The sequence below is a fragment of the Cygnus olor genome, chromosome 1, assembly GCF_009769625.2.
Source record: "Cygnus olor isolate bCygOlo1 chromosome 1, bCygOlo1.pri.v2, whole genome shotgun sequence".
NCBI classification, from domain to species: Eukaryota; Metazoa; Chordata; class Aves; order Anseriformes; family Anatidae; genus Cygnus; species Cygnus olor.
Window position 1 is genome coordinate 89605786 of NC_049169.1, and position 23469 is coordinate 89629254.

A 23469-nucleotide genomic window follows, 5' to 3' on the forward strand; every position below is an offset into this window, starting at 1 on the left:
GTTCACTGTCCCAAGAGTGGTGTAAATCCATTCAGCAGAGGATTTATAGTTTGTTGAATAATTTGTCACAACATCCGCATAATACAAGTTAGGACAATAGCAAATAATTTCATGCTTACTGTTTACCACTTATCTTAAAAAAAAAAAAAAAAAGAGACACAAAAGAAAAAAAAATTTAAAAAAATGGTGCACTTTCTAGGAATATCTCCTTTCTTATACTAAAATACCAAGTTTTCAGCTGATATAGAAAAGACCGAGGAAGAGAGACCTTACAGCAGAAACTTCACTTTTTGAACACAACAGGAAAATATCCCAAGGAGAGTGCTTCCAGGACACCAGAAGTCTGCTCTAATCAGTGAGGTCAGCTGCCTGTGCCATTTGAGATTTCCATGTCTGACCTGCAGTGACCCTGCATTCAGCATGACAATTTTTCTGGATGCTGGGGTGCCCATGTTGCTTTCTATGGTTAGTTGTACCCCTCAACTCTTTACATTGAATAGATTAACATGGAACACTGTATCAGAAGGGAGAAAGAAAATATCTATTTTGGCTAGCCAAGGCACAGTTCCCATTCCTGTGGGAACAGCGGGATTTTTCCATAGATGGGAAGGCTTTCTGCGCAGTGTTGTTTACATGCCAAAAATAAATGCTTAACAATGCTTTTATATCGACTTTTAGGCACCATGCTTAGCAAAGAGTTTTATCTTGCCCAAATTCAACATTAGATTCAAATTTTTTACCCAAATTTGGCCTGCACAGCACTAGCAGAAATGCGTCTGAAAACTCTGAGAGCCTAGACCTCACGTGAAGCAGAACAGCTAGGGCCAGTGGTGCACTCAAGAAAATAAACTCTTCACAGTTCGAAAAATGGTTCATAGTAAACAACACTGGGAGGCTACGGCAAAAAGCTTGCCCTAAGGTTTTCAACAAGGCTGTGCCGAGTAACTCCCAGGGTTTCATAATGCCTTTGCCCCGTGTCTGGTTTGAGGGGACAGGAAGAGAGGAGAGGGGCTGCCCCTCAGCATCCCTCACTCTTGGTAGACCGCCAACCAGCTCCCACAAGCATTCAATGAAATCGGGTCACTACTCCTCCCAGCGCTGGGATTTCTGCCTGTCCAGTGAAAACGCTGTTGTTCAGGAGGAAGCCAGCCCACACAAGAACACTTCCCAGCTTCTCGCGAGCGATTTTCAATTTCTCCTCCTAAAAACTGCTAGGCAGCACAGCTACAACATGGCTGGTCAGCATGGGTAGAATAGCAATTTCTCCCTGCAGGGAAGCAGACAGGAATGGATCTCAGGGCATGGTTATTGGTGTAAGTTGCAACAAGATTTAACCCTGCCAGTGCCTGAATCAGTTTGAAAGGTCAGTTTTGTCAGCCGCAAATTAGGAAAGTGCTTCACCAGGATGGGAGTGATGGGAGAAGGGAGGGAAGGAGAAGCTCACTGTGGAAGAGCTCTGGCCAACAGCATGCATGCCCAATCTGTGATAACATTCCAGCAAATTCAGTCTCAGATCCCAATAAATACTACACAGCTCAGGGAGAAAATATTTCTGAATAGTTCATCTGAAATCCTACCATCACTCCAGATCAAAGATGATGAATTTACCTTCATTTAGCTTTGAATTCAGTTCTGCCAGAAAATGCTTCACGTATCTCTCCTCACACCTCCCTGTACATAGAGAAACAATGGTTCAAGGAAGCATTAGGAACACATGTTCAGGGGCACATCAGAGACTCCAAGATTAATGCTCAAATACTCTTTGGAGAGCAAAGGGGATTTTTCTGTTAAATTTGGAGACTTAAATAAATGTTTACACAGAAAACTTTCAGAAAAGTAAGTTTCCCTTAACACTCACTTCCTTTATTTTAAAGTTTGGTGTGGGAGGAGTCAGGTTTTGCTACCTTAGCCCTGTGCTAAACTGAGTTTGTGTAAATATAAACAGGAATCGCTTTACCTCCTACTTAACTATAGTGAGCTAGAGCCATGGGCAAAGAGCAAGTAGGAGCAATGTTGCTAGGCAAGACTGACGTGTGTTTCCCACTGATATGGAGCAAATCACCACGGGAGAGTGTTGTGCTTGCCTGGAGGCGAAAGGGCAGCATCTGCTGCAGCAGACACACCTGTGCGTTTGCACCCAGAGAAGTCAGTGGGAAAATGGGAAAGCACAGCTGAGCGCATGCAAGCACCTCCTTGACTCCAGGCAGGCAATTTGGAGGCTAAGCAGGACATGTGAGCTCCCTCTGATCTCTCCTAGTACAACCACTCTCACTCACATTCCTTCTGGGATGCTCATGGCTGCCAAGGAAACACATCACATTTCTCTCACCTCCAGGCAATTCCCACGGCTACGCCCTCTGAGATGTCTGAGATATTCTCCATGTATCCATCAAAGCCTTGCACATTTTCCTAGTGCTGCTCTCGGGGTCACAAGTAGTGCTGGCTGGTGGGTCCATCAAGGAAATAAGCCGTACAAAAATGATTTTGTACTTACCTTTCATCTTCTTATCCCAGGTTGTTCTGCCAACAAGGAAGGCAGAACTGTGCCAGTGTCTGCCACCTCTATGTAAACAATCAGCAGAAATCCCCAGCTGCTTAATATAAATCAAGCTTAACACTAGCACAAGAGCAAAGAGTGCATGCTTCCCTTTTTCTCCACTGTGAAACGCAGAGCACGCTGCTCTGTAGGGCCCAGAGTTGCACATTTTCTCTTTCTGTGTGTCCAAAAGCCCAAATTCAGGCAACTAAGGGGGAGAGGATATGTGAATGGGTGACCTAAGTGCTGGACAATGCATACCCAGCGTGCCAAGAAGGATCTGGTCTCTGTGGAGCTCTGGCTGCTGGCTGACAGACGGTCACCTCCATTTTCCCCAGTCTGTGTGACGGCATCCAGGCTGTTTTCCTCTCCTAGGAAGGCTGACTTCTTGTTTGGAAAGAAGGACAAGAATTGGCAGAGTTTTCACCACATGGCTACTGAGACCCCAGGAGAGGGCAACAGCTTCACACAGGACTACTGCAAATAGTCGGCTATCAGAGAGAGAATGGGACGAGTTGAATGGAGAGCACGTCTAGATAAACAGAAGATAGCATTCATTGGGAAAAATCACTTACAAAGAACAAAAGAGAGATGAGTAAGGAACAGATGGGACCAGGACTGGGAGCAAGGAAGCCCGACCAAAGGGAAGCACACAATCAGAAGGAAAGGAAGTGAAATTAGAAACGCTTTAGGAGTGGGTGAAATCAAACAGTAATCCTTCACTCTCTCATGGCGTGTTTAGCTACTGAAATACTACACTAACTACTTTGCTAGCGGTTTGTTAACCTATCACTGCCAGAACAGGCAACCTGTCTGAGAAATGCCTCACCTACCAAGAAGTGACCTGCTTAACACCCCCTTCTAAGTCAGCTGTGGGAAACATCTCACTTCCTTCTTTTGTCAGCCTATGACACTCAGCTATGTTGTTTTCTAGAAATTAGTTACCAAGCTGAAATTAGTAAGGAAATCCAACTCCTTGGTTTCTTTAAGGAAACCCTGATTAGCAAAGCCACAGCTGTAACCCTATTCTTTATTGCCCCATTCTGCCCCTCCAGGGGACCATGTTTCCTCCCACACACAGGGCACGTTACAGGTCTCCAACCGGAGCACTGGGAGCCTGTTGTTCCCCTCTCTTTCCAGCCACCCCTACATTCACATGGCACAAGGAGCCTCATTTGTGGAGAAGATATTGATTGATTATGCACGTGGAAGCTGCAGATTGTCTCTCTTGCTTCAGCACAAGGACCTCAGTGGTTGGGGGGCTAAATGAAAACCTCACCACCTGCTTGTTTTCCTACCGAGGCACAACAGACAGCCTACGGCTCCGTCCAGTCTGATTTTGTGAAGACAAAGTTGCTGGATGTCAGGAGGGACGACCACCACTGAAGCACTAGTGCTGGTGAGCTTCCCAATGTGCTAGAAGACCAGTGAAGTGAGTTTCCTCTGGCACACCAGACAATCTGTGTGCCATTAGCTGGTTGCCTATACAGAAAGGCATTCTGTAGACTGTTGGTTTTCATCTGGATGTCATGAGATTAGGGCCCGGGAAATAGAAATGCCCTATTCAGAATGAAAGACAGCACAAGGTCCCTGAGAGAGGACAGCATGTGACACCCATGCGCAGAAAGTGAATGCTGCTCACTACACATGATCTCAGAAAAACACGTTTAAGTTCTTTCAGCTTAAAAGCTCTTTAAGCCCTTCTGAGTGATAAACATCAACATGCACATTCACGTCCAGTGTCAATTCTGCTGCTAACTTCAGCCCATCTTAAGAAAAAAAATCCAGACAAAAAAAAAAAAAAACAACAAAAACAATACATCCTTGTAGCTTCTATAATTATCCCACACTTCCTTTCCTGACATCGTCTTATGCAGCAGACTAAGAACAGTTTCTGCCCCACTCACAAAGGAAAGGGCATTTTAGTTACCACATGGGATGACAGAACAGGGAAAAAGTTACCTGGAAGCATCCAGAAAGTCTATTTTTCAGACTGGGAAACTGGAGCTATGTTGTGCAGAAGCAAAATTCCTGTATCAGTGAAAGATGACATAAGGATACAGGCAAAAGCCCAAGCATGTATTCACCAGTTCAGAAGCGGCTGGAGCAGCTGGCCTGATGTCAAGCTGAATGGTCAGTGCAGCGAGACGAGGAGAAAACAGCTGAGGCAAGAATGAAAGACATCCTGATATTGCCATAAAAAGTGGTAATTCCATTTTGCAAACTCCATCTCTGCTAGAACTCTAGCCCTGCCTGCTGGGTTTTTGCTCTTTCCCTCATTACAGCCACGCACAGAAATTGTTATCTCTAGCAGAGAACTCACCTTCCTGCCCTGTCTGTCAGCACAATCCAAGACTTAGAATAATGGCATCCTTGAGCATGACAGGGACAAAAGAACACAAAGAGAGGACACAGCTGTAGGAACTAAATTCATTATGACCTCAGAAGAAAAGCAAACATCTTGATAGGTTCTGAGGAGCAGGCAGCCAGACAAAAAAAGCAACTTGTCAAACAACCTTGTTTTTTCCCAAGGAAAGCTGTTACTCTGCATTTGTTAACCTTCTATAAAGTTACAGGTGACCAATCTAGTTTCCCTAAGGTGATTTAACCCTGCTAATGAATGTCAGCCCCCTCCTGAACTCCCCCAGCCCTGGCTTCTTGCTTCCTACCCCACTCTGCTAGCACAACGCACCTCAAGTGGTGGGGCCAAGCAACACCCGGCCAGCTCCGCCAGCAGCTCCCAGGCCATAACGAGCAGCCCTTCTGCTGTTCTGCATGGGAAAAACAGCTCTTCTCCCTGGGAAACACACAGCTTGCCCTGCACTGTGCTCCGGGAAGTGGTGCTGCCAGCTGTCTCCCTTCCCTTTGCTGTCCAGCCTCGGAGAAAGGAGGAGAAACTACCAACTCCCATCTCTCCAGATGAGATATGTCAGCAGTGAGACTTGTACTTCTGGCCAGCCTCTACTAGGAAGTTCTTTAGAACTCATCTGTAGCAAAAGAAAAATCTAAGTGGCAGTTTATGTTATGATCTCAAAATCTCTGGAAATCACCCATTCCACCATCTGGTGGAGCTCAGGCAGACTGTAAGTTGCTGCCTTTCACTGGTATTGCAAGACCCAGGACGTAGTCCCATGACTGAACTCCTTTAGGGAGATGGGAGTGTTGCCACACGCTTTTAACCATAACCAAGTTTCTCACTACATTTTTTTTAAGCTAATGCCACGACAAACAAAAACTGTTGCTTCACAATTCACTCCCAAAAGGTCATATGTCTTTAAGAACACAACAGGCCACCTCTGCCTTTTCCAGAGAAATTATTCACGTACTTAGAGCTCGTGCATGATGCTTCTCTCATTCTACTCTGCTTGATTTACAAAAGCCCACACATGCTGTGAATGCTACTTACAAATAAAAGGAATCATGTGGCCTTACTTTCAAAGTCACTTTATTTGGCTTCTTTTCAGCAAAGGCAAATACACAAAGCAGGACAGTCAATACATAAGTAATGGATACAACTTCACATAAAGAATAAATAAGCAACAAACATGAGACTCCGCTAAAAATATACATTTGATTAACCAAAGAAATTTTCAAATCTGAAGCAAACTGCAGGTGCTGTGGTTAAAAATACTTATGTAAATTCATCTCAAAACTTATTTCACTTGAAAAAAATTAAAAAAAAAAAAACCCTTAAAACTCCCCTGCTTTCTGTACAGAAAAGAAGGAAAGTGCAAATCGAGACTACAAAAAAGCCCAACTTAGAAGGGAGAGTTTCTGGTATCTCAAATCTACAAGCAGAAAAATACAGACCAGTTGGTGTTTGGAGTGGATCTGATATTTTTTTGCTAGGAAAAAAATGAAAAAAATAAATAACACATATTGCACCTGCACAGAAAATATCACCCCTCACGCTCTCAATAATACATGTGGACATGAGCATGCACAAAGTTTTGCCAGACCCTTGAGAGGCAGCCACTCTGGATGGCAGTACTCTGACCAGGCTAGTTCAGAACAAAAATTCTGTTCTGAATGAATTGGCCACAAGTCTCACAGCTGTCAAACCTTCTCTGTTGATTTTTTAAATAGGTGGTTTATACAGTTGGCTAAGACTAGCGCCAGGTGCTTCCAGAGCTTCCTTCCAGTCTCAGCTATTTCACACATCTGGGAGACGACAGAAACCAAAACACCACATGCTTCATGAGACAGAGTACTTCAGGTGCACAAGCAAAGGGTTATCAAACCCAAAAGACTGGCAGTGATCCCAATACATTGGCAAATATTAAGATGGAACAAAGACTGAGCAACACCTTAAACATCAGCATTTGGAGTAGAACAGAACTTACTGGAGGAACCCTGCAGTCCTCCTGGCTGTTAGTAAAATGGGCCACAAAGTTGGCACGCCCAGAGGTAGGCTTGTTTTTAGCAAGGTTCATGCTGTGAAATAGGCACAGGGGTCCAGCGAGGACTCAGGAGGCAGTGGGCATGCTTAGGCATTGGCCTCCTACATGAACTGAAATGCAATGTCCGGGAGCCTGCTCTCACAACCATGTGCTGCAGCAGAGTGAACAGGTGGGACAGGCAACCAGAGAAGTAAGCCTGGAAATGATCATACCAGCAGACATGGGTAGGCATTTAGGGGGAAAAAAAGTCAAAAAAATAAATAATTAAAAAAAGGGAGAGAAGGGTTCCAGTCTTACCTGGGGCAGCTTGTATGAGTAACGCGGAGTCTTTATTCGCTACTAAAAACATGGCGAAGTAGTAAATTCAGCTTCTGTAAAACTTCCCACTGATACCATTAAATCCTCAGTAGTGACGCAAGGTAGTTATCTCAGGGCAAAACATCCCACATGACAAAGTCCAAGTATGGGAAAAATTATTTAGGCCAGCAGAATAATTTGTTTGTGCTTAAATACAACAAGAAAAGATGAAGACGGGGAGACTATTCTAAGCAGTGTATAAGATGACCATGACGACAACGGAGGAGGCTAGTCCATGCAATTTGAAAGCTAAGCAAGGAACAGGCTGGGTTAACAGCACTGTAGCAGAAAGACAGAGAGAGAATGACAGCAAAATAGAAAAGGTAAAGAGTATCTAATATTTCCACTACTGGATTTTGCTTCAGATCACTTATATATTAAATAATATATTAAAAAAAAAATTAACAAATGAAAAACACAGCAAAGAAGTGGGATTTAAAAGAAAAGTCAAATAAAATAAATTACTTAAAACACTTCTTTCTCAACTGTGGTTGCTACTGCTTCTAGTCTGTCACCTGCCATGGACCCTATTGACCTTTTACCAACATTTTTTGGCAGATTTGGTCTCTAGAGACAACTCAGAAATACAGTTGTTGCACACTCACTGAGGAAAGGGAGTTGCATCAGCTGGATAAGAACGAAGAAAAGGTGATATCAGGAAGGAGATGAATGAGGAGTTGCACCAAGTGAAACTGCAGACAGCAATTAGCAAAAATACCCCCCACCCCACCCCCATCTCTCTACTGAGATCAATTAAGTACTGGAAGAGGATCCCCAGAGAGCTCACAGAGCCTCCATCCCTGGACATCTTCAAACTTCCATGGGAAGAAGGCAAATACATTTGGAGACTGGAGGTACCAAGATTGGTACAAGCATAGCAGATGTTGCCTGGCTGCAGAAGGTGGACTACGCGTTCCCTCTAGTCCTGCTTCTTGTGATTAACGGAGAGCAAGCATTGTGCTAGTCTTTCAGTGATGAACATGCCATCTAGACAGTGCAGTGCTCTGGTCCTGATGCATTTTCCTTCTATCACTGCTACTTTCTAGCCATGGAAGTCACTGCTTTTAATATTGACTTCAGGCTGCCAGGCCACAATGATCAGGTAAGATGAATGGAAATCCTCTAGTATCCTAGAAAACAAAGGAAAAAAGATGAATTGTGGCCATCGTGTTGCTGCCCCAGGTCTTGCTGAGCAGTGTGGCTGCTGATGGAGCACACTCTGGGGGAAAAGGCAGGGAGGAACAGTCACAGAACTGCCATAGGACCTTCGTGAGTTACCTATCTTCTTAAAACATCATGAAAAAGGCTTCAATCTCTGCTCCCCCTCGCTTCTTCTGTTTTCTACAGGTGATACTTTACCTCAAAGAGGAGGGTCACATGCCTAACACACACAGGGTTGTTACATCAAGCAATCCATGACCAGCTTTCTTAAGGAAGAAATTCTTCACTCAGAGGGTGGTGAGGCCCTGACACAGACTGCCCAGAGAAGTTGTAGATGCCCCCTCCATGTGGATGCTGGTGCGACCCCAGGTGCAGCCAGAGCCATCACTGGCACGGCTCCTTGCCAGCTTGCCCTGCACTAACAGCATCTGTGCCCCTGTCCTCCCAAGCATGCCCCAGATGGGTGCTCTCAGGCACCTTAGGCCCCCTCCTTATTTTGTTATGCTCCAGGGAGGAATACTCTAAAAATTCACAACCAGCTTCACCTGGGGAACAGTCAGTGACCCCACCTCAGCAGCAGCTGCCAAGAGACTTTACTGGCACAGAGTGAAGCTCAGCAGTGGAAAAGGGGTTTATAGACCAGTCTAGATTATTTACATTACACAAGGTATCAACGTGCAGTTCCATTTAAGTTAATGACTGATGGAGGAAAACATGCAGTTACTATAGTCCAGCGATGACAGGAATCTTTTCTTTTTTAAAAAAGTAATGAAAAAGAGAGGAGTAGAAAACACAATGCCAGTGGGAAATGTGCATCAAAGCCTGGTGATTTTGATCACCAAAGTTTTAAAATCAGTCACAGAACCATAGAACAATTTGGGTCAAGAGGGACCTTAAGGATCATCTCAAAATCATCAGCCTAGCTTAGAGTACTCTATTATTCTTATTCTGAAGCAGAATAAACAGGCTTCAGAACAAGTATTCCTTGACATTCAGCTGCTTGCATCATCTGGAAATTTAACAACATACCTTGAAACTAAGAGGACAACCATCATGTCCCTTTTTGAATGGACAAAATTGGCAGCTGAGTGCAAAGCCTTATTGCATGTTTAAACAGAAGAACAAAAATAAGAAGGTATTTCCAAACAAGTCATGGGGAATACGGAATGAAAAATTTCCAGGATTAGTGTTAATCTATTCGCATATAATAGGAATAATTTACTGAAGATAAGAAAAAAGAAAAAAAAAGCAAAACGTCCTCCATTTCCTACAAATAAAATGCCAAAGAAATAGGCAAAGTTATTAACACTGTTCTTTGTTTTCATTAAACCTTGACTACCGACACCCATGGTATTCAAATGGTATTTCAAATTTTGCAAACTGTTGGTCTGAAGACAAGATTATGTGAATTTTAAACAAACTACATGTCTACTTAACCACAGAATTTTAATTATGGCAAATACACAATGCAAATTTCAGAATATTGCAGTGTGATTGGGAACATATCAAACCCTAGCTTTGTTTATAAACGGTGAAAAGCAAGCTAACTTTCCTAGTTTTGGTAATACACAAATAGGGATGTTTGTTGAATATATAGTTTGGTATTTCAGAATTTAATGGTGATGTTTGAGATCCAATTTATAATGCTATTTTGTGTGTCTTTGAAAAAAATCCTTCTTGCATAGCATGACCAGAAATTAGGAGACAACTATTAAATATATGCAATATGACAAATGCTTGGAAAAAAATCACAATGGAAGAGACTTCCAAAATTACTTAGTGTATCTTGTACTGGATTTATGTCTGCCCTACCCACCATTTGCACTCATTTCAGTGACAAGTAATTTATCCAGAAGGGGTCCATATACAGGACAGCATAGCAACCTGCTTAAAATTTGACAGCTAACAAGTTTAGTGCAAGTATGAAAAATAAAACCCCTGGCATCCTTGCTCTTTGTGTAGGAGAGTAAGAAAAGCTTCCATCTCCTGGTCTAAAGAACACTGTCTACAGCTAAGGTATTTTTTTTTAAAGGAAAAACATTTCATAACTGAGCAGATAAATAATACCTACCAAGGAATGAACGAGAAATAGAAGCAGCCAGACAACTTCATATACACCATAGGAATGCAATTTATCATCCTTTTCAGCTACTGGTCTTTTTTCTGCTTATATACAAAGTTCAAATTAAAGAGGGCAGACTGGGAAAGTATTTTATTTAGTGCAGAAATAAAAGCCACTATGATGCAAACTGTGTTAGTCACACATAGTAAAGGCCTCCCTGTCTGCTGACGAAGGGCTTTGTTTTTAGCAGCACATACTTAAGCTGCTAAACAGAACAACACCTGAGATGTTTCCTATGCCAGCACCTTCATCTTGTCGGTGGTGAGCAGGATTAGTTTCATCCTTCTGGCCAAAAAAATCCACACTGCGGCGCAAACACCCCTAAAGAGGCAGGGCCACCTCGCATGGCGGTGCAGGACCTCAAACCCAAAGTGCTGCCAGGAGGGTTATTGGCAGCACCTCCGAGCAAAGCAATGCAACCCCAGCTGCTCACGCAGGAGCCACGGAAGGCCCAGCTGGCACATCTGCACCTGCATCAGGGGCTGCTCTGCCCGTCATGCCAATGCTTCGCAAGGGTGTTTGCACCTTCCTGACACAGAGAGCTACCCCTGTGCCGGCCCCAGCCAGCGCTGTCTTCTCCCTGCCGGTTTATCTCCAAAACGGAAAGCAGGGTGGTGAGTGTGCCTCTCCAGCAAAGGGGACACGCCGTGGGAAACGGTGATGGGGAAGCGCACAGAGCACAAGCTCTGCCCACCCTTAGCCACGGAAACAGGTAATATTAATACATGGAAAGCTCTCAAAGGGTGCCCATACCCTACTCTGCGTGTGATGCAGACTGGAAGGTACTGCTGCCAGGCATGGCTTTGTAAACAGAGCAAATTTAAGCGACTTACTAAGGAACAGAAGTTGTCTGCAAGCAGAAGCAGTCTGCAAGCGTGTCATGAAACCCAGAAAGTATCTTTTGCTTCCCTTGTGTTGTGAAATATTTGTGTCTGTGGTATGCCAGATGGGCAGTCAAACCCTGATGGCATCAAAATTACCCCACTGCTAAAGTGCTCGTATGGGTCCTTCTTGTTTTTCTCTTTACACTGTTTAGGTCTTCTGGGCTACAATATTTTTTTTTTTGGGGGGGAGGGGGAGAGGGGAGGAGTTGTTTGTTTGTTTTAGTGTTAAGTAGGGTAAAGGAATGAGGTTATTGTAAGCAAAACAACTTTCAATTACACCATGGCATGTTTTTGCTATTTTGGGTGATTTCAAAATAGGACAACTAGAATCTCTCGCTCACAATAAAGCCACATTGCAGAGGGAACCAAGGCGGTTCTAGGAGGAGCCTCCCCCACAGGAACACTGTGCCTGCCAGAGACCCATTCCCCTGGGGAGCAGCACGATGTGCCCCGCTGGCTCTGGACACAGGAGGCCTCTGAAAGGCTGACATTTAGCTGTCACTTCAGGAAATCTATTTTGAAAAGTCTCATAATACCGACCCATTACGGTGTTGTTCTCAACTATTCTCCTACTATTAAGAAAAACAGATCCTGCTGTGTGTCAAAGCACGCCCACTGAAGAAACAAGCACTTATACAGACCAAATAAGAACTTTTGTAATTTATAAGTCAAAACTGATAAACACAGCCTTCCTCAAAATGAATAACCACTGGAAGATCCTCCCAAAATAGTCCTTACCTTCACTGTAAACAAGAACAAGGCAATGGAAAGCTTGTTCAGGTGTTTGTTCCTGTAAAGTTTCCTGACTAACTGGAATCTACCACACGTGACTTCCATATTTTCTAGCCTTTCAGGACATCTTGGGTCCCCAAAATTTAATTTTTTATTTCCTATATATTCCAGCCGATCAGCAAAAGTGTTATCTGCAGCTTAACAGAGCTGGATCTGTATTATTTGCAGCAACTTCGGGAATTCAAAAAAATAATAATCAAGGAGCCTTAAATTCCTATTCAGAGTAGTAAGTGATGTCTAGCTGGTAATGCAGAGATTTTTATTGTTTTATAGCACTCTTGTAACATTCCAGGTATACCGAGGTTCAGCATCTCTTCAAAGCTCATTGTCTGTATTCTGACAAGCATTTTGAAACAAGGATTTTAATGCTTATTAAAATAAGTAATTTCATGGAAAATTTCCACATGAAGGAAATCTTGAATGTTTCAATTTCCAAACTGGACAAACACATTGCCATGTTGGAGTTTTCTAGAGAACAGATTTTTTGATCAGTCTTTTCTCCTCTGACTCCTCAAGATTTCGTATTCCAGATTCACCTAATCTGATCATCCTCCTTAGGTCACATCATACCTATTCAATAACAAGCTCCAAGAAATTGTCATGGGAATCATAGGATCATTTAGGTTGGAAAAGACCTCTAAGATCATCAAGTCCAACCATTTTTTTGTCATGTTATTGTAACTTTGAAATACAAATATACTATTTGACAATTTCTAAAGCTTTGCACATAGCAAAACATGCATAAGCCACCCAAGGTAGATCATTTTTTTTCTTACTTGGATACCAATGGTAAAAATATATATATATATATATATCCGTTTGTGAAATAGACTTTCCTTCCAGAAAACCACAAGCCTCCAGAGAACACTTTGCATGGAATTTAATCCTGCTGTAGGCTGCTAGCTCCTGAGAGCTTACTGTAAAGATCTTCAAATGGCCAGACTGAAACATGAGCATCTTTCAGGTCTTAAAAAAATGAGCGGATGCTGAGGAAAGCATATAGGTTGAGACATGTATGTGGTAGGTGAGCCACAGGAATCTGTCGAGACTAAGAGCCTTTATTTTGCTTTGGTACAAGCAGCTGGCTTGTTAACTGGACTGCTTGAGGTTGGCATGCTCTACAATGAAGCACTATTAGCTGAAGCAGTTAGGAAAAGGTGCAACTTTTTACCAGAAAGTATCACCGACAAACTCCTAGCATGGGTGAGGTTACATCTGCAGAAAGGTGACTCACCGCAGCCTGCTCATCGCTCTTAATCAAGTGACAACACGGCCAGGTTTGCCTCTGTGCTTGGCAGAGGGTGAAGATGCAAGCTTTCCAATGATTTTGCATCCCCTCTTGCTCCCAAATAAATGACTTTTTGCCAAACTTGAAAGGCTTTATGAAGAGTTGTGAAGGCTTCACTTGGGTTGTTTTTGCAGAGAACCAAAACACGTATGTGCTCTGTAACTGGTACTTATGGCAAATGCCCAAGGGAAGGAACATCAGCTTTGAGCCTCAGCTCTTCATCCTATTCTCAAGTGTCTGCCACAGGGAGAAGGGAGAAAACAAAAACGAAAGCAAAGCAGAAAACAACAACCCTATTCTCAGCAGAAAAAGAGGAGAAAATTTGACAGAGAAGGCTCCCCAGCCATACAGATAAAAAAAACAGTATTTTAATCAAAAAAAAAAGGCATCTTGACAAAACCGGAAAGGCTTTGCTTTCTGTCTAGTGCAGAATCAAAAGAACTATTGAAACCCCCAGGCAATAACCTCAGACAGACATTGGCATCCTCCAGTCAGTGCTATCAGCTCTCCGCTAGGTTGTTTTTAAAAGTGTGTGCAGAAGTACGTGTATGTAGGCACTGCTTCTTGTTTTAAAAGAATCTGAGCACAGCAGAGGGTAAAACCTTTCTGCAAGATGTTACTCTCTTTTGGGGGAATCTTTACACTTTAAAGAACATAACAGATTTCACGGATGATCAGGGAAAAAAACAAGTCACTGCAAAAACAGACTAGGATCAAAAGTTTACTGTTGATAGGGGAGTTAAGGATATGGAAGGGACTTCCTCATTACTGTGTGGCAGCTGGGAGTGGTAACACCCTAAATACAGTGTAGTACGTTAAAAGAACAGACACCCAAAGACTACCAAGGTTACTGTAGAAGTCACATCCCAGCACTACCAGAACCCACGGTAAATGGGAAGGAACACTAACAAATGAAGTTCCTAAAATCTTGCTGTTGTTCATAAACACCAGTACAACAAACTTACATCCATTGCTAAGTTCTGTTCACCTAATTTTCCCCCTCTGCCCCAGGTATTAACAATCTCATTAATGACGACTTGTTGGCTATAGGGGCTGTAGGCTGAGAGAATCCACTTTTCTAATGGCTCAGAGCTTGGAGCCAGCAGTTAAGGAAGGAGGTTTCATTTTACACATACTATGCTTTTCTATGCCTTATGCTTTACTTACAAGGGGTGGAAGGGGTTCTGTTCAAAGTTTCCAAAATAACGTGTAGGCTTAGTTGTTGCACATCACAACTGGTGTCTCTACAGCCAGAGGTTTTGTCCTGCACAAGCGGGGATGTGGTGCAAGGATGCATGAAGTGGCATGAGGGTTCAAAGTCTGACAGACAGTGGATGGTGCAGAGGACAGGAAACCTGCCATGAAGCTAGCCATCCTGACTGCTGGGATGGTCTCGCGACATGTCATCACTGGAAACATACGCAGGCACTGCCTGGAGAACTGTTAATAGCCAAGGACCAAAACCATGCCAGGAGGAATATTAACACCCTCAGCCTGGTCTGAACACAAACGACCTGTCTAGCCTAGCCATGTTTCACTGACAGACCTTGCTCCTCCTTGGGCCACCAGTGCGGCCACACAACCTGAGCGTGCTTCTCCTCATCTGGCGTGCAACAAAGGGGATAACATATTCTGCAAGGCAGCACCCGCACTGCATAGCGGTCTCCGTGTCTGGTCACTCTCTGATCCACTCCAGAGGGTGATCATGGACCTCTGCTAGGCCACCCCTGCCTCAGGGTCTCTCCTGCTTTGTATAAGCTCAGTGGTGTTTGGAAGGGGGTTTCCTAAGAACAGAACCAAAATACAGAACCAACTCCTTGTCCTTTAACTTCCAGTTTGGTCTGAAAATTCAAAAGGAATTTCCTCTTCTAAATGCTTTATAGGACTGATGCAGAGCTCAAACACATTCTGCTATTAAGTAGTAATATTTGGTTATATTTGGGGTCTAAAAAGCATTCATTTCTCCTTCTTCTCAATGAAGAGTTTTGTGTCCCTGGCAGCAGCAGCTGTACTGGGTTACCCCGTCTTAACAGTAAGTGCCATAGGTCTAGACACGTCTGATGTTCTGGAAATACCTCTTTAAATTAACACATCATCATGAAGTGTCTGAAGATTCAGAAATGAACTGAGTCAATGTGGCCTGGCTTCTGAGAGTGTTTCTAAACACATTGATAGAATTTAAAGCCAGGCACATCGTTCTTATCCTGTCATGCAAAAATGAAATTAGCAATGACCATCAAATCTCAAGATTTCTGAAACTTAAGCCTTCTCCTCCTCTCTATTACTTTTCCCATTCCGTTCTGTTCATAGCAGCGAAGACTAGAGAGCTGAGCTGGGCCCCTCACTACAAGAAGGACATGGAGGTGCTCAAGAATGTCCAGAGAAGGGTGACAAGGCTGGTGAGGGGTCTGGAGAACAAGTCTTACGAGGAGCGGCTGAGGGAGCTGGGATTGTTCAGCCTGGAGAAGAGGAGGCTCAGGGGAGACCTTATCGCTCTCTATAGGTACCTTAAAGGAGGCTGTAGAGAGGTGGGAGTTGGTCTATTCTCCCATGTGCCTGGTGACAGGACGAGGGGGAATGGGCTAAAGTTGCGCCAGGGGAGGTTTAGGTTGGATATTAGGAAAAACTCCTTTACCGAAAGGGTTGTTAGGCATTGGAATGGGCTGCCCAGGGAAGTGGTTGAGTCACCATCCCTGGAGGTCTTTAAAAGACGTTTAGATGTAGTCCTTAGTGATATGGTTTAGTGGAGGACTTGTTAGTGTTAGGTCAGAGGTTGGACTAGGTGATCTTGGAGGTCTCTTCCAACCTAGACGATTCTGTGATTCTGTGACTATCGGGTCACCACACATACAAGGACATTGCACTGACTGCAGTTCCTCCTTCATTCAGCATTAGGAACCAGGTTCACATGACAAGCTTGAGCTAACTTCTCTATCACATCACACTGTGTCTTAAACTGCGTAAGCATGCTGTGACCAGAAGAAAGCCCTTCCTCGAATTTTCTCACCAATATACCAGTTCTCATACGAAAAACTCTACGAGCAGACCTACACTTAATTCTTTGTTGTCCTTCCATGAAAATAAGGAAGACCACCAAATTACTTACTTCTGCTGAGACTTCCACAAGACAGCAAAACAAGGTAGTGTATCCTGCTCTGCTTGTATCTTGCTCTCCTGACTTGTAGTCTTGCATTGTCCTTTAGCAGTAGCAGTGGGAAAACAGCTCTTGAAATTGCGTGCAACTGAGGCAACCTCTAATAACCATGAACACATTATGAATTTTGCAATATGACAGTCCACACACCTTAATGATATCTCAGCAGTCTCAATCTTCTCTGCTGACAACAAGACCTTATTATGGTTCTATGGCTCAAAACATTGGTTTCCACACCACGACTCACCGCCATAGGTCCTCTTGCATATCTTCTTCCTCCACCTCAGAGTGATCAGAATCAGGACCAAGATGACAAGTAAAATACCCAGAGCAATCATCAGACCCAGGAATGAGAATCCCTCTTCTATGAAGAACAAAAAAAAAAAAAAAGCAAAGATAAATTTATCTATGAAAAATAGCAAAGAGAGCCAAGAGAAGTATCTGTTTAATGATAACTGTTCCTAATCAAGAGTTTGTGAAAGTTATTGCTAAGCTACATAAAAGCAGCAATTGCTTAGGACAGAGTGTATGTATCTTCAAAGACAAACATACTTGCCCACTGCTTTCCAGAAAATGCTTTGTAAAGAAAAGATGTTCGTCCCCAGCACATAAAATTGTCATTCCCACCCTTATACAATAATTGTGATACATACACAAGCAGAATTTTATGCGCCCTAACACTTTCTGAAGAGCTTTTTGTTTACCCTGAATCTGCGTTTTAGTTTGTAAAATAAAAGCTATTCCTATTATTGTTACGCACATAAAACTGTTGCAAAGACTAAATGAACTTTCAGAAAAGAAGATAGCGTGTTTTGATTCGTGCAAGTAGCTATAAACAACATTTGAGTGTAAATGTCCTTCTCTAGTTGGGCATTAGCCGCTTGATATAACTGCCATTAATCAAAATAATAACATGAACGCTCAGTTCAATGCTCACTGATATTAGTGAGAAAGCTTACCGAACGGAAATTTAATCGAATCAAGCCAAAGCTATTATGTCTTTTAACACAGCTAGGTTGAACTAGAAATGCAATTAATTTGAATTTCTCCTTCTCTAAAATATAAAAAGATTGCTAAAAGAACAAGCTATTCCTGGACTCTTCATTCTCCTAGTAAAGAATAACAGGAATCTCAATTTCCTGCTTTTAGAGATACACACTTACCTTTTTAAAAGGCCAAAACAAAACAATATTGCATTTGAGACAGGATGGAAAGATTTATTACGATTCTGCAATTAGCGTCTCTCAGAAGTAAGGACTAATTTACTGTTGAAGTTCGAGAGAGATTTTAAAAGTCAGATTTTATTCTTTTTCATATAACAATAATTTCTCAAGCACATAATATGGGAAATAACCCTTAAACCCAATCTGCTTTTCTTGTTTTCCTGATTTCTGAAGTAGCAAAGTGATCTTCCTTTTAAGGTTCTGGATTTGGGTAAGTGGATTTTAAACCACCTATGCCAACACTCCTGTGTGAACTGAGGTTGGTACTTCAGTTTTTCATGTTTCTATTTCTCATCCATAGGACTGGGGCCAAAAGCTTTCCAGCAGAAGAGAACATTGGAATAAGAAATAAAGTAGCGCTACCAGATATTCAGAAGTTAAATACCTGTATTTAAGATTTCCCCATAACACCAATTTAAGTATCTTCAGCTGATCACCTTCCTATCTGCCCTAAAATACCGTTCCTCCCCTACCATTAGTGCAATACACATGTCTCTTGGCTAAAATGTCAGAGAAACTAAAGCATATTGCACAGGTTAACTGAATACAATACCAAAGCATGAAATAAGTTTATCTGAAACATCTGCTTAACTGTTGTTAATAGAGAGCTTGTTATTAATTTCAGAACTTCCACTTCAGTAATTATTAAGCCACCCACAGCATTTTTACTTCATAAAAAGTACCTGATACATACATCTATACCTATCTAGATATTTTTGGACTGTCAAAGAAACCAGGAAGGCTTGCCCAAAAAGTGACATTCAGCTTGCTACAGAGTGCATGATGCCTGTACCTCCCTGGCTGACTAGTGTTTTTTGGTGTTTTTTTTTTTTTTTTCCCCTGTTGGAAGCGACAGTATATCCTCATCTCAAAGGCAACAAATGCAGAGTAGGGTTTCTTTCCTCCTTACTTGGCACACACACATTTCACTCCCTCTCTTTCCCAGCAGATTCCTATCCAAACATGCTATTGTAAAACACAGAGGCCAAGGGAATGCTACCAAGGACTTGATATCATTCACCTACCGTTTTTGATTTTTACGGGCAATTCCATTTCTTCATTCTTGTTGCTTACTCTGCAGGTCAAGTCCTGCTTACTGATGCTCTGAGAGTCAGAGATCTCCAGTTTACTGGTGATGGACACTACCCCGTTGGTGTGCCTGACCCTCTCCTGTGTAGGGGTGTAATTGAACAGGTTGTTCCAGCTGATGGTGGGCTCTGGGAGGCCAACAGCATTACAGATGGCTATCAAATGACCTTCGGAAATGTTATAGTGGACAGATGCACTGAGACCTTCCAAGACACAAAAGAGACAATCCATCACCACAAAGAGCATTGGTCAGAAGCAGTAACGGCAGGTTAAACATTATCAGTCAGAGAGAAGCTCACTGGATTCTCACACAGACCCATGGCACAGGAATGCAGAGAAACCTCATTGGGCCAAGTCCTCCCTGAGATTTAATGTTCCTTCCCTTATACTGAAGTGATATAACCCAAAGGTTTCCCTTTATCCAAAATCCCAGGTTTTACAGTGGTTTGCTAAATTAAAACCATTATTTTGTTCATTCTTTTCTCCTATCTGCTAATCCCTGGTCAATGCTAGGGATCAGCAGGGCAGCTCACAGTGCTGGGGTTGTACCTGGCACCAAAGGGAAACTGCAGTAGGCAACATTGGCCCCCACATGTTCCAGCTGGGACTTGGCTTCCAGTTTGGCTTACAAAGATCTCACTCCTTGCTTTTTAGCTGCTACTAACAAACATGGATATCCCAGAGCCAAAGGCACCACAACAGGCTTGAATATGACCCCAGAAAGTCTTGCTCACTGCAATAAACCTCTATTTCTACACCATGTCCTACTGAGGGTTGCTCCTACCACTGCAGTTTGAGTACACTTGAGGAAACCCCTCCCTTTCCACTAGAGACATATCCCTGCAGAGAACCTCACCAAAGACACTCAGACAGGTCCGTCCCGACAAGGAGCCACGAGGGAAGACGTTGAAGAGGCACGTGTAACACCCTGTATCATCCAGTCTCGCAGCCCAGAAAGTGATGCTTGTGTCATTGAGTACCAGACTTGTGAAATTCATCCGGTCTTGGTAGGGCTCATGGATCTTTAATCCTTTCAGGGTGCTGTACGTAGCTATATTATTGTGTGTTTTTTCAGAGTCCTTCTGCCAGGTCACTTGCAGAACATCCTCGGGCTCTGTCAGGGTACAACTGAGAGTCGCAATGTCGCCCTCATTCACCTTCATGTGTTCAGTCTGAGTAATCACTGCAGCAACATGAAACAGTTAGCAAAATAGGCAAATATCACGCTTATTCAGAAGCCTGACACTATTCTGAGCCCTGGCATACCCACAGACTTAACAATTCAACCAACTAAGCACTATTTCTATGTTCTTCCCCCACCAAGGATTCTCCTGAATCCTCCTAGAAATCAATGACGTTATACTGATTCATATTGGCTGAGAATCTGGCTTCTTCTAAACTATTTACAAGAAAAAGACATCCTATTTCTGTACCCAGCCCTGCAGACTTCCACCTCAGTTTTATTATATCAGCCCATGGTTTACCATTCTCAGCAGAGATGTGGACAATTTTGCTTCCTAAAACTAGAGGAAGATTGAACACAGGGGAAGTGCATGCAAATCCATTCTTAGAGTACTGAAGGGCAAAATAGGCTAAAGAAAATGTCTGGACTTTATAGCTTCAGAGTTTGTGGTGCATTTGAGAGGGATGGAGAGAAAAAGAGAGATTTGTTCCAGAGAAGATGATGCAGGAAGTTGTGAACTCCAGCAAACACAAGTGTCCAGTCATAGATACGGGATGTTGCATGTCCTTCCCATCTCCAAATGCTGCTCCAGGAGATCTGGTGTCACATCTGCCAGCCCCAGCTATCTAATGTATGTCAAATGGCACCAGCAATCTGGATTTTACCTATTTTTGCCCCTTAGTCTGATTGGTGAAGGCTTGGGAATCAGAAATCAGCTCACCAGCCATTTCTAAACAGATTTAAGGAAATTGAACTTACCATTTGCCTTTCCCAGCACAACACAAAATAAACTCAAAAACAGGGCTTGGAAAGTCATTTTGGAAGGGAGCATCTGCTTCACCTGAAGAAAGATCAGAAGAGATGCATGGTTTATTAACAGATCATCTTCTGGTTATATCATGACTCCAAGATGTGAACGCTAATGATTGCTTTGTCATTTAAGTAAAACAAACTTATCTGGGTAGATGACAAGTACTATAATTAGACAATAGAGATACAGCTGAGGTCAAGGTGTGAACGTTGCATGATGGAAGCTAGAAAGGCATTAACTTTCTGGATTGTTCTTCAAACATTTACGTACAGAATTGCAAACTGCAGTTTATTCTTTCATAGAGCTCATGAATATGGGTTTGCTGAATGGATGGACTGGTGCACATGAAACAAAGGGTTATTACATTCTTTGTTAGACATGCTTTTGAAAGCCTGGCGCTTTCAGCTCAGACATGAGCAGATATGAGCTTTTACTCAATTGCACTGTGATAACAGAAAGATCTACACAAACACTAGTGGAAGAAGGTGAACAGAAAAAAAGAGCCAGCATCAGCCTTCAGACATTCCTGGCAATGATTTTCCTCCACATTCGCACACACAGCCTGCATTGCGTGTCCAGTGGCTTCCACCAGGAGCGTAACATTGGTGTACAGCACAGCTCACGAGATTGAGGGATAAATTGAAAACATCTCGACACAAAACAGCATGAATTGGGGAACCTTTGGGGCACATGGCACCTGCTACATACAAACATTTCCAGGGAGGCAAAGGCGGCAAAACTGAGATTGCATTGCTGCTTTCAACTTACTTCATCACTTAATATTACCACAATGCCACCAAATTGTTGACCTGCCTGGAATTGTACCTGCTGTCATATTTAAGTGGAAACATTATTTTGCCAAATAATAATAATAACAATATTTGTAACACATATCATGTACACCTTCTTGTCTATGACTATAAACTAGCTGATGCTTTCTGGGAGTGTCTTCTACCAAGAACACAAGCAGACCCCTACTTCTGTAAGAATTTCACAGCATGGAAAAAGCCAGAAAACGGAAACTGTAAAGCATTTTCTATGTTATCATCTGCCTTAAAAAAAAAAAAAAAAAAAAGGATAGCTAATGAATAAATAAGTAAATGAAGAGAGAAAATTCTGTTTAAAAAACAACTTCCCAATAAACTCACACATACAACACGTACACACTCTGCCACTAGCCTGCCTTTACATTTCAGGCTCGCTGTGCTAAAACAACTCCCGGGACAACTCCACAGATGCCACGTGTGAATACAGAACAAAATCTTGTGTGTAAAATCAAGACCTCAGCAACAAGCTTAATGCATCAGCAATAAGCTCAATGAATAACAAATTGATCAAGTAATAAAGCACAGGCAGTTGAGCATGGCTCTGCCATGTCCAGACAGCATTCCTAAAAACACACAAAAATCAGGAGCAAGCACAGCAAGCCAGAGGGAAGTTTGACGTTACAAAAGTGCATATAGACCACAGAAAGAAGCGCCACGCATGCTGGAAAGCACACCTTTCATAGCAATTACGGCTCGTTGCTTTTATTTCCCATGGTAAGACCATAACCTGGTAGGACAGTAACACACCATTGCTCCCATCCTGCGTAGCTACAAGATCTCCTTTCCACGAGCAAACAGCGGGTCGTGGAGCTACTCTGGTCACCCAAAAAAAGTCCTGTGGGATCCCAGGCCCACCCTAGTCTCCTGGTGGGAAGGGTGTAAGACGATAGGGCAGCCCTTTGCCACATACCGCTCTCCACCACCGCACCCCAGAGGTCTCCCGAGCCCCAGCGTCGCGCTGTCCCCTCGCCCTCCTGCCTCCAGCCTCGGCGGAGGCTGAGCCCCCAGCCCTCAGCCAGCAGGACCCGGCCAGGACCCGACCCCCCCAAACGAAAGCCCCAGGTACTCACGCTCCGCGCCCTCGGGCGCCGACAGTGTCCGCGACACTGGCAGAGCCCCGCTGCAGAACGGGGCGGAGCAGGGCGGGGCGGCCCCCACCCCAAAAGTCCCGTAAAGGGGGCGGGCAGCGCCCTCCGGACCCCCCGGACCCCCCGGGGGCTCGCCCCCTGCTTCCCCCTCCTCTAGGGCCGCTGCTGGCTGCGACGGGAGCAAGCTGGACGAGCAGCAGAACAGCGCCGAACAACGAGCATTAGGTAATAACATCCGTTAACATTAATAAAATTATTTATTAATTTAATATTTATTGTTATTATGTTTGCATTAAAGACTTTCATTTTGCAACAAAATGCTAAAAGTAGAATCCAACAGCAGGGGCACACGGATCAATAATAATTTATAAGAATGGCCAAGAGCAGTGACACTCTCCATCCAGACATTAGGAAATAAGCATTAAAAAAATAAATAAAAAAAAAAAAGTGAAAAAAATCTTATGGAAAAGTCATTTTATGATATAAAATCTCTAGGCAAGTCGATTTTATACCCAGGATCTTCTACAGCATCTTCCACTGCCAATGCTGCTGAC

At 43.2% G+C, this 23469-nt stretch overlaps 1 protein-coding gene and 1 long non-coding RNA gene across 5 annotated transcripts in view; both read right to left on the reverse strand.

The window, feature by feature from the left end:
* Positions 1-5634, reverse strand: part of LOC121075363 — a 32588-nt gene extending 26954 nt beyond the window's left edge. Inside the window, exons 1-2 of one of the 3 annotated variants that reach the window (XR_005822934.1) lie at positions 2495-4852; positions 1609-1671 (exon numbers count right to left, since the gene is read on the reverse strand). This is a non-coding gene — a long non-coding RNA (uncharacterized LOC121075363). Of the gene's footprint in view, positions 1-1608; positions 1672-2494; positions 4853-5228 lie in introns of those variants that run through there. The other 2 variants (XR_005822933.1, XR_005822935.1) reach the window with 2 other exon arrangements.
* Positions 5635-5964: 330 nt separating this feature from the next.
* Positions 5965-23127, reverse strand: LOC121075330 (OX-2 membrane glycoprotein-like). 2 transcript variants are annotated; one of them, XM_040568451.1, is made up of 6 exons: positions 22898-23127; positions 20949-21030; positions 19863-20189; positions 18943-19209; positions 16942-17058; positions 5965-8423 (listed from the first exon to the last, which is right to left on the reverse strand). In XM_040568451.1, exons 2-6 carry the CDS (start codon positions 21019-21021, stop codon positions 8416-8418), a joined length of 792 nt encoding a protein of 263 aa, XP_040424385.1. In that variant the 5' UTR covers positions 21022-21030; positions 22898-23127; the 3' UTR covers positions 5965-8415. The 2 variants fall into 2 exon arrangements, with proteins under 2 accessions (XP_040424385.1, XP_040424395.1); XM_040568461.1 differs by lacking the exon at positions 22898-23127 and adding an exon at positions 22502-22758.
* Positions 23128-23469: the final 342 nt, after the last annotated feature.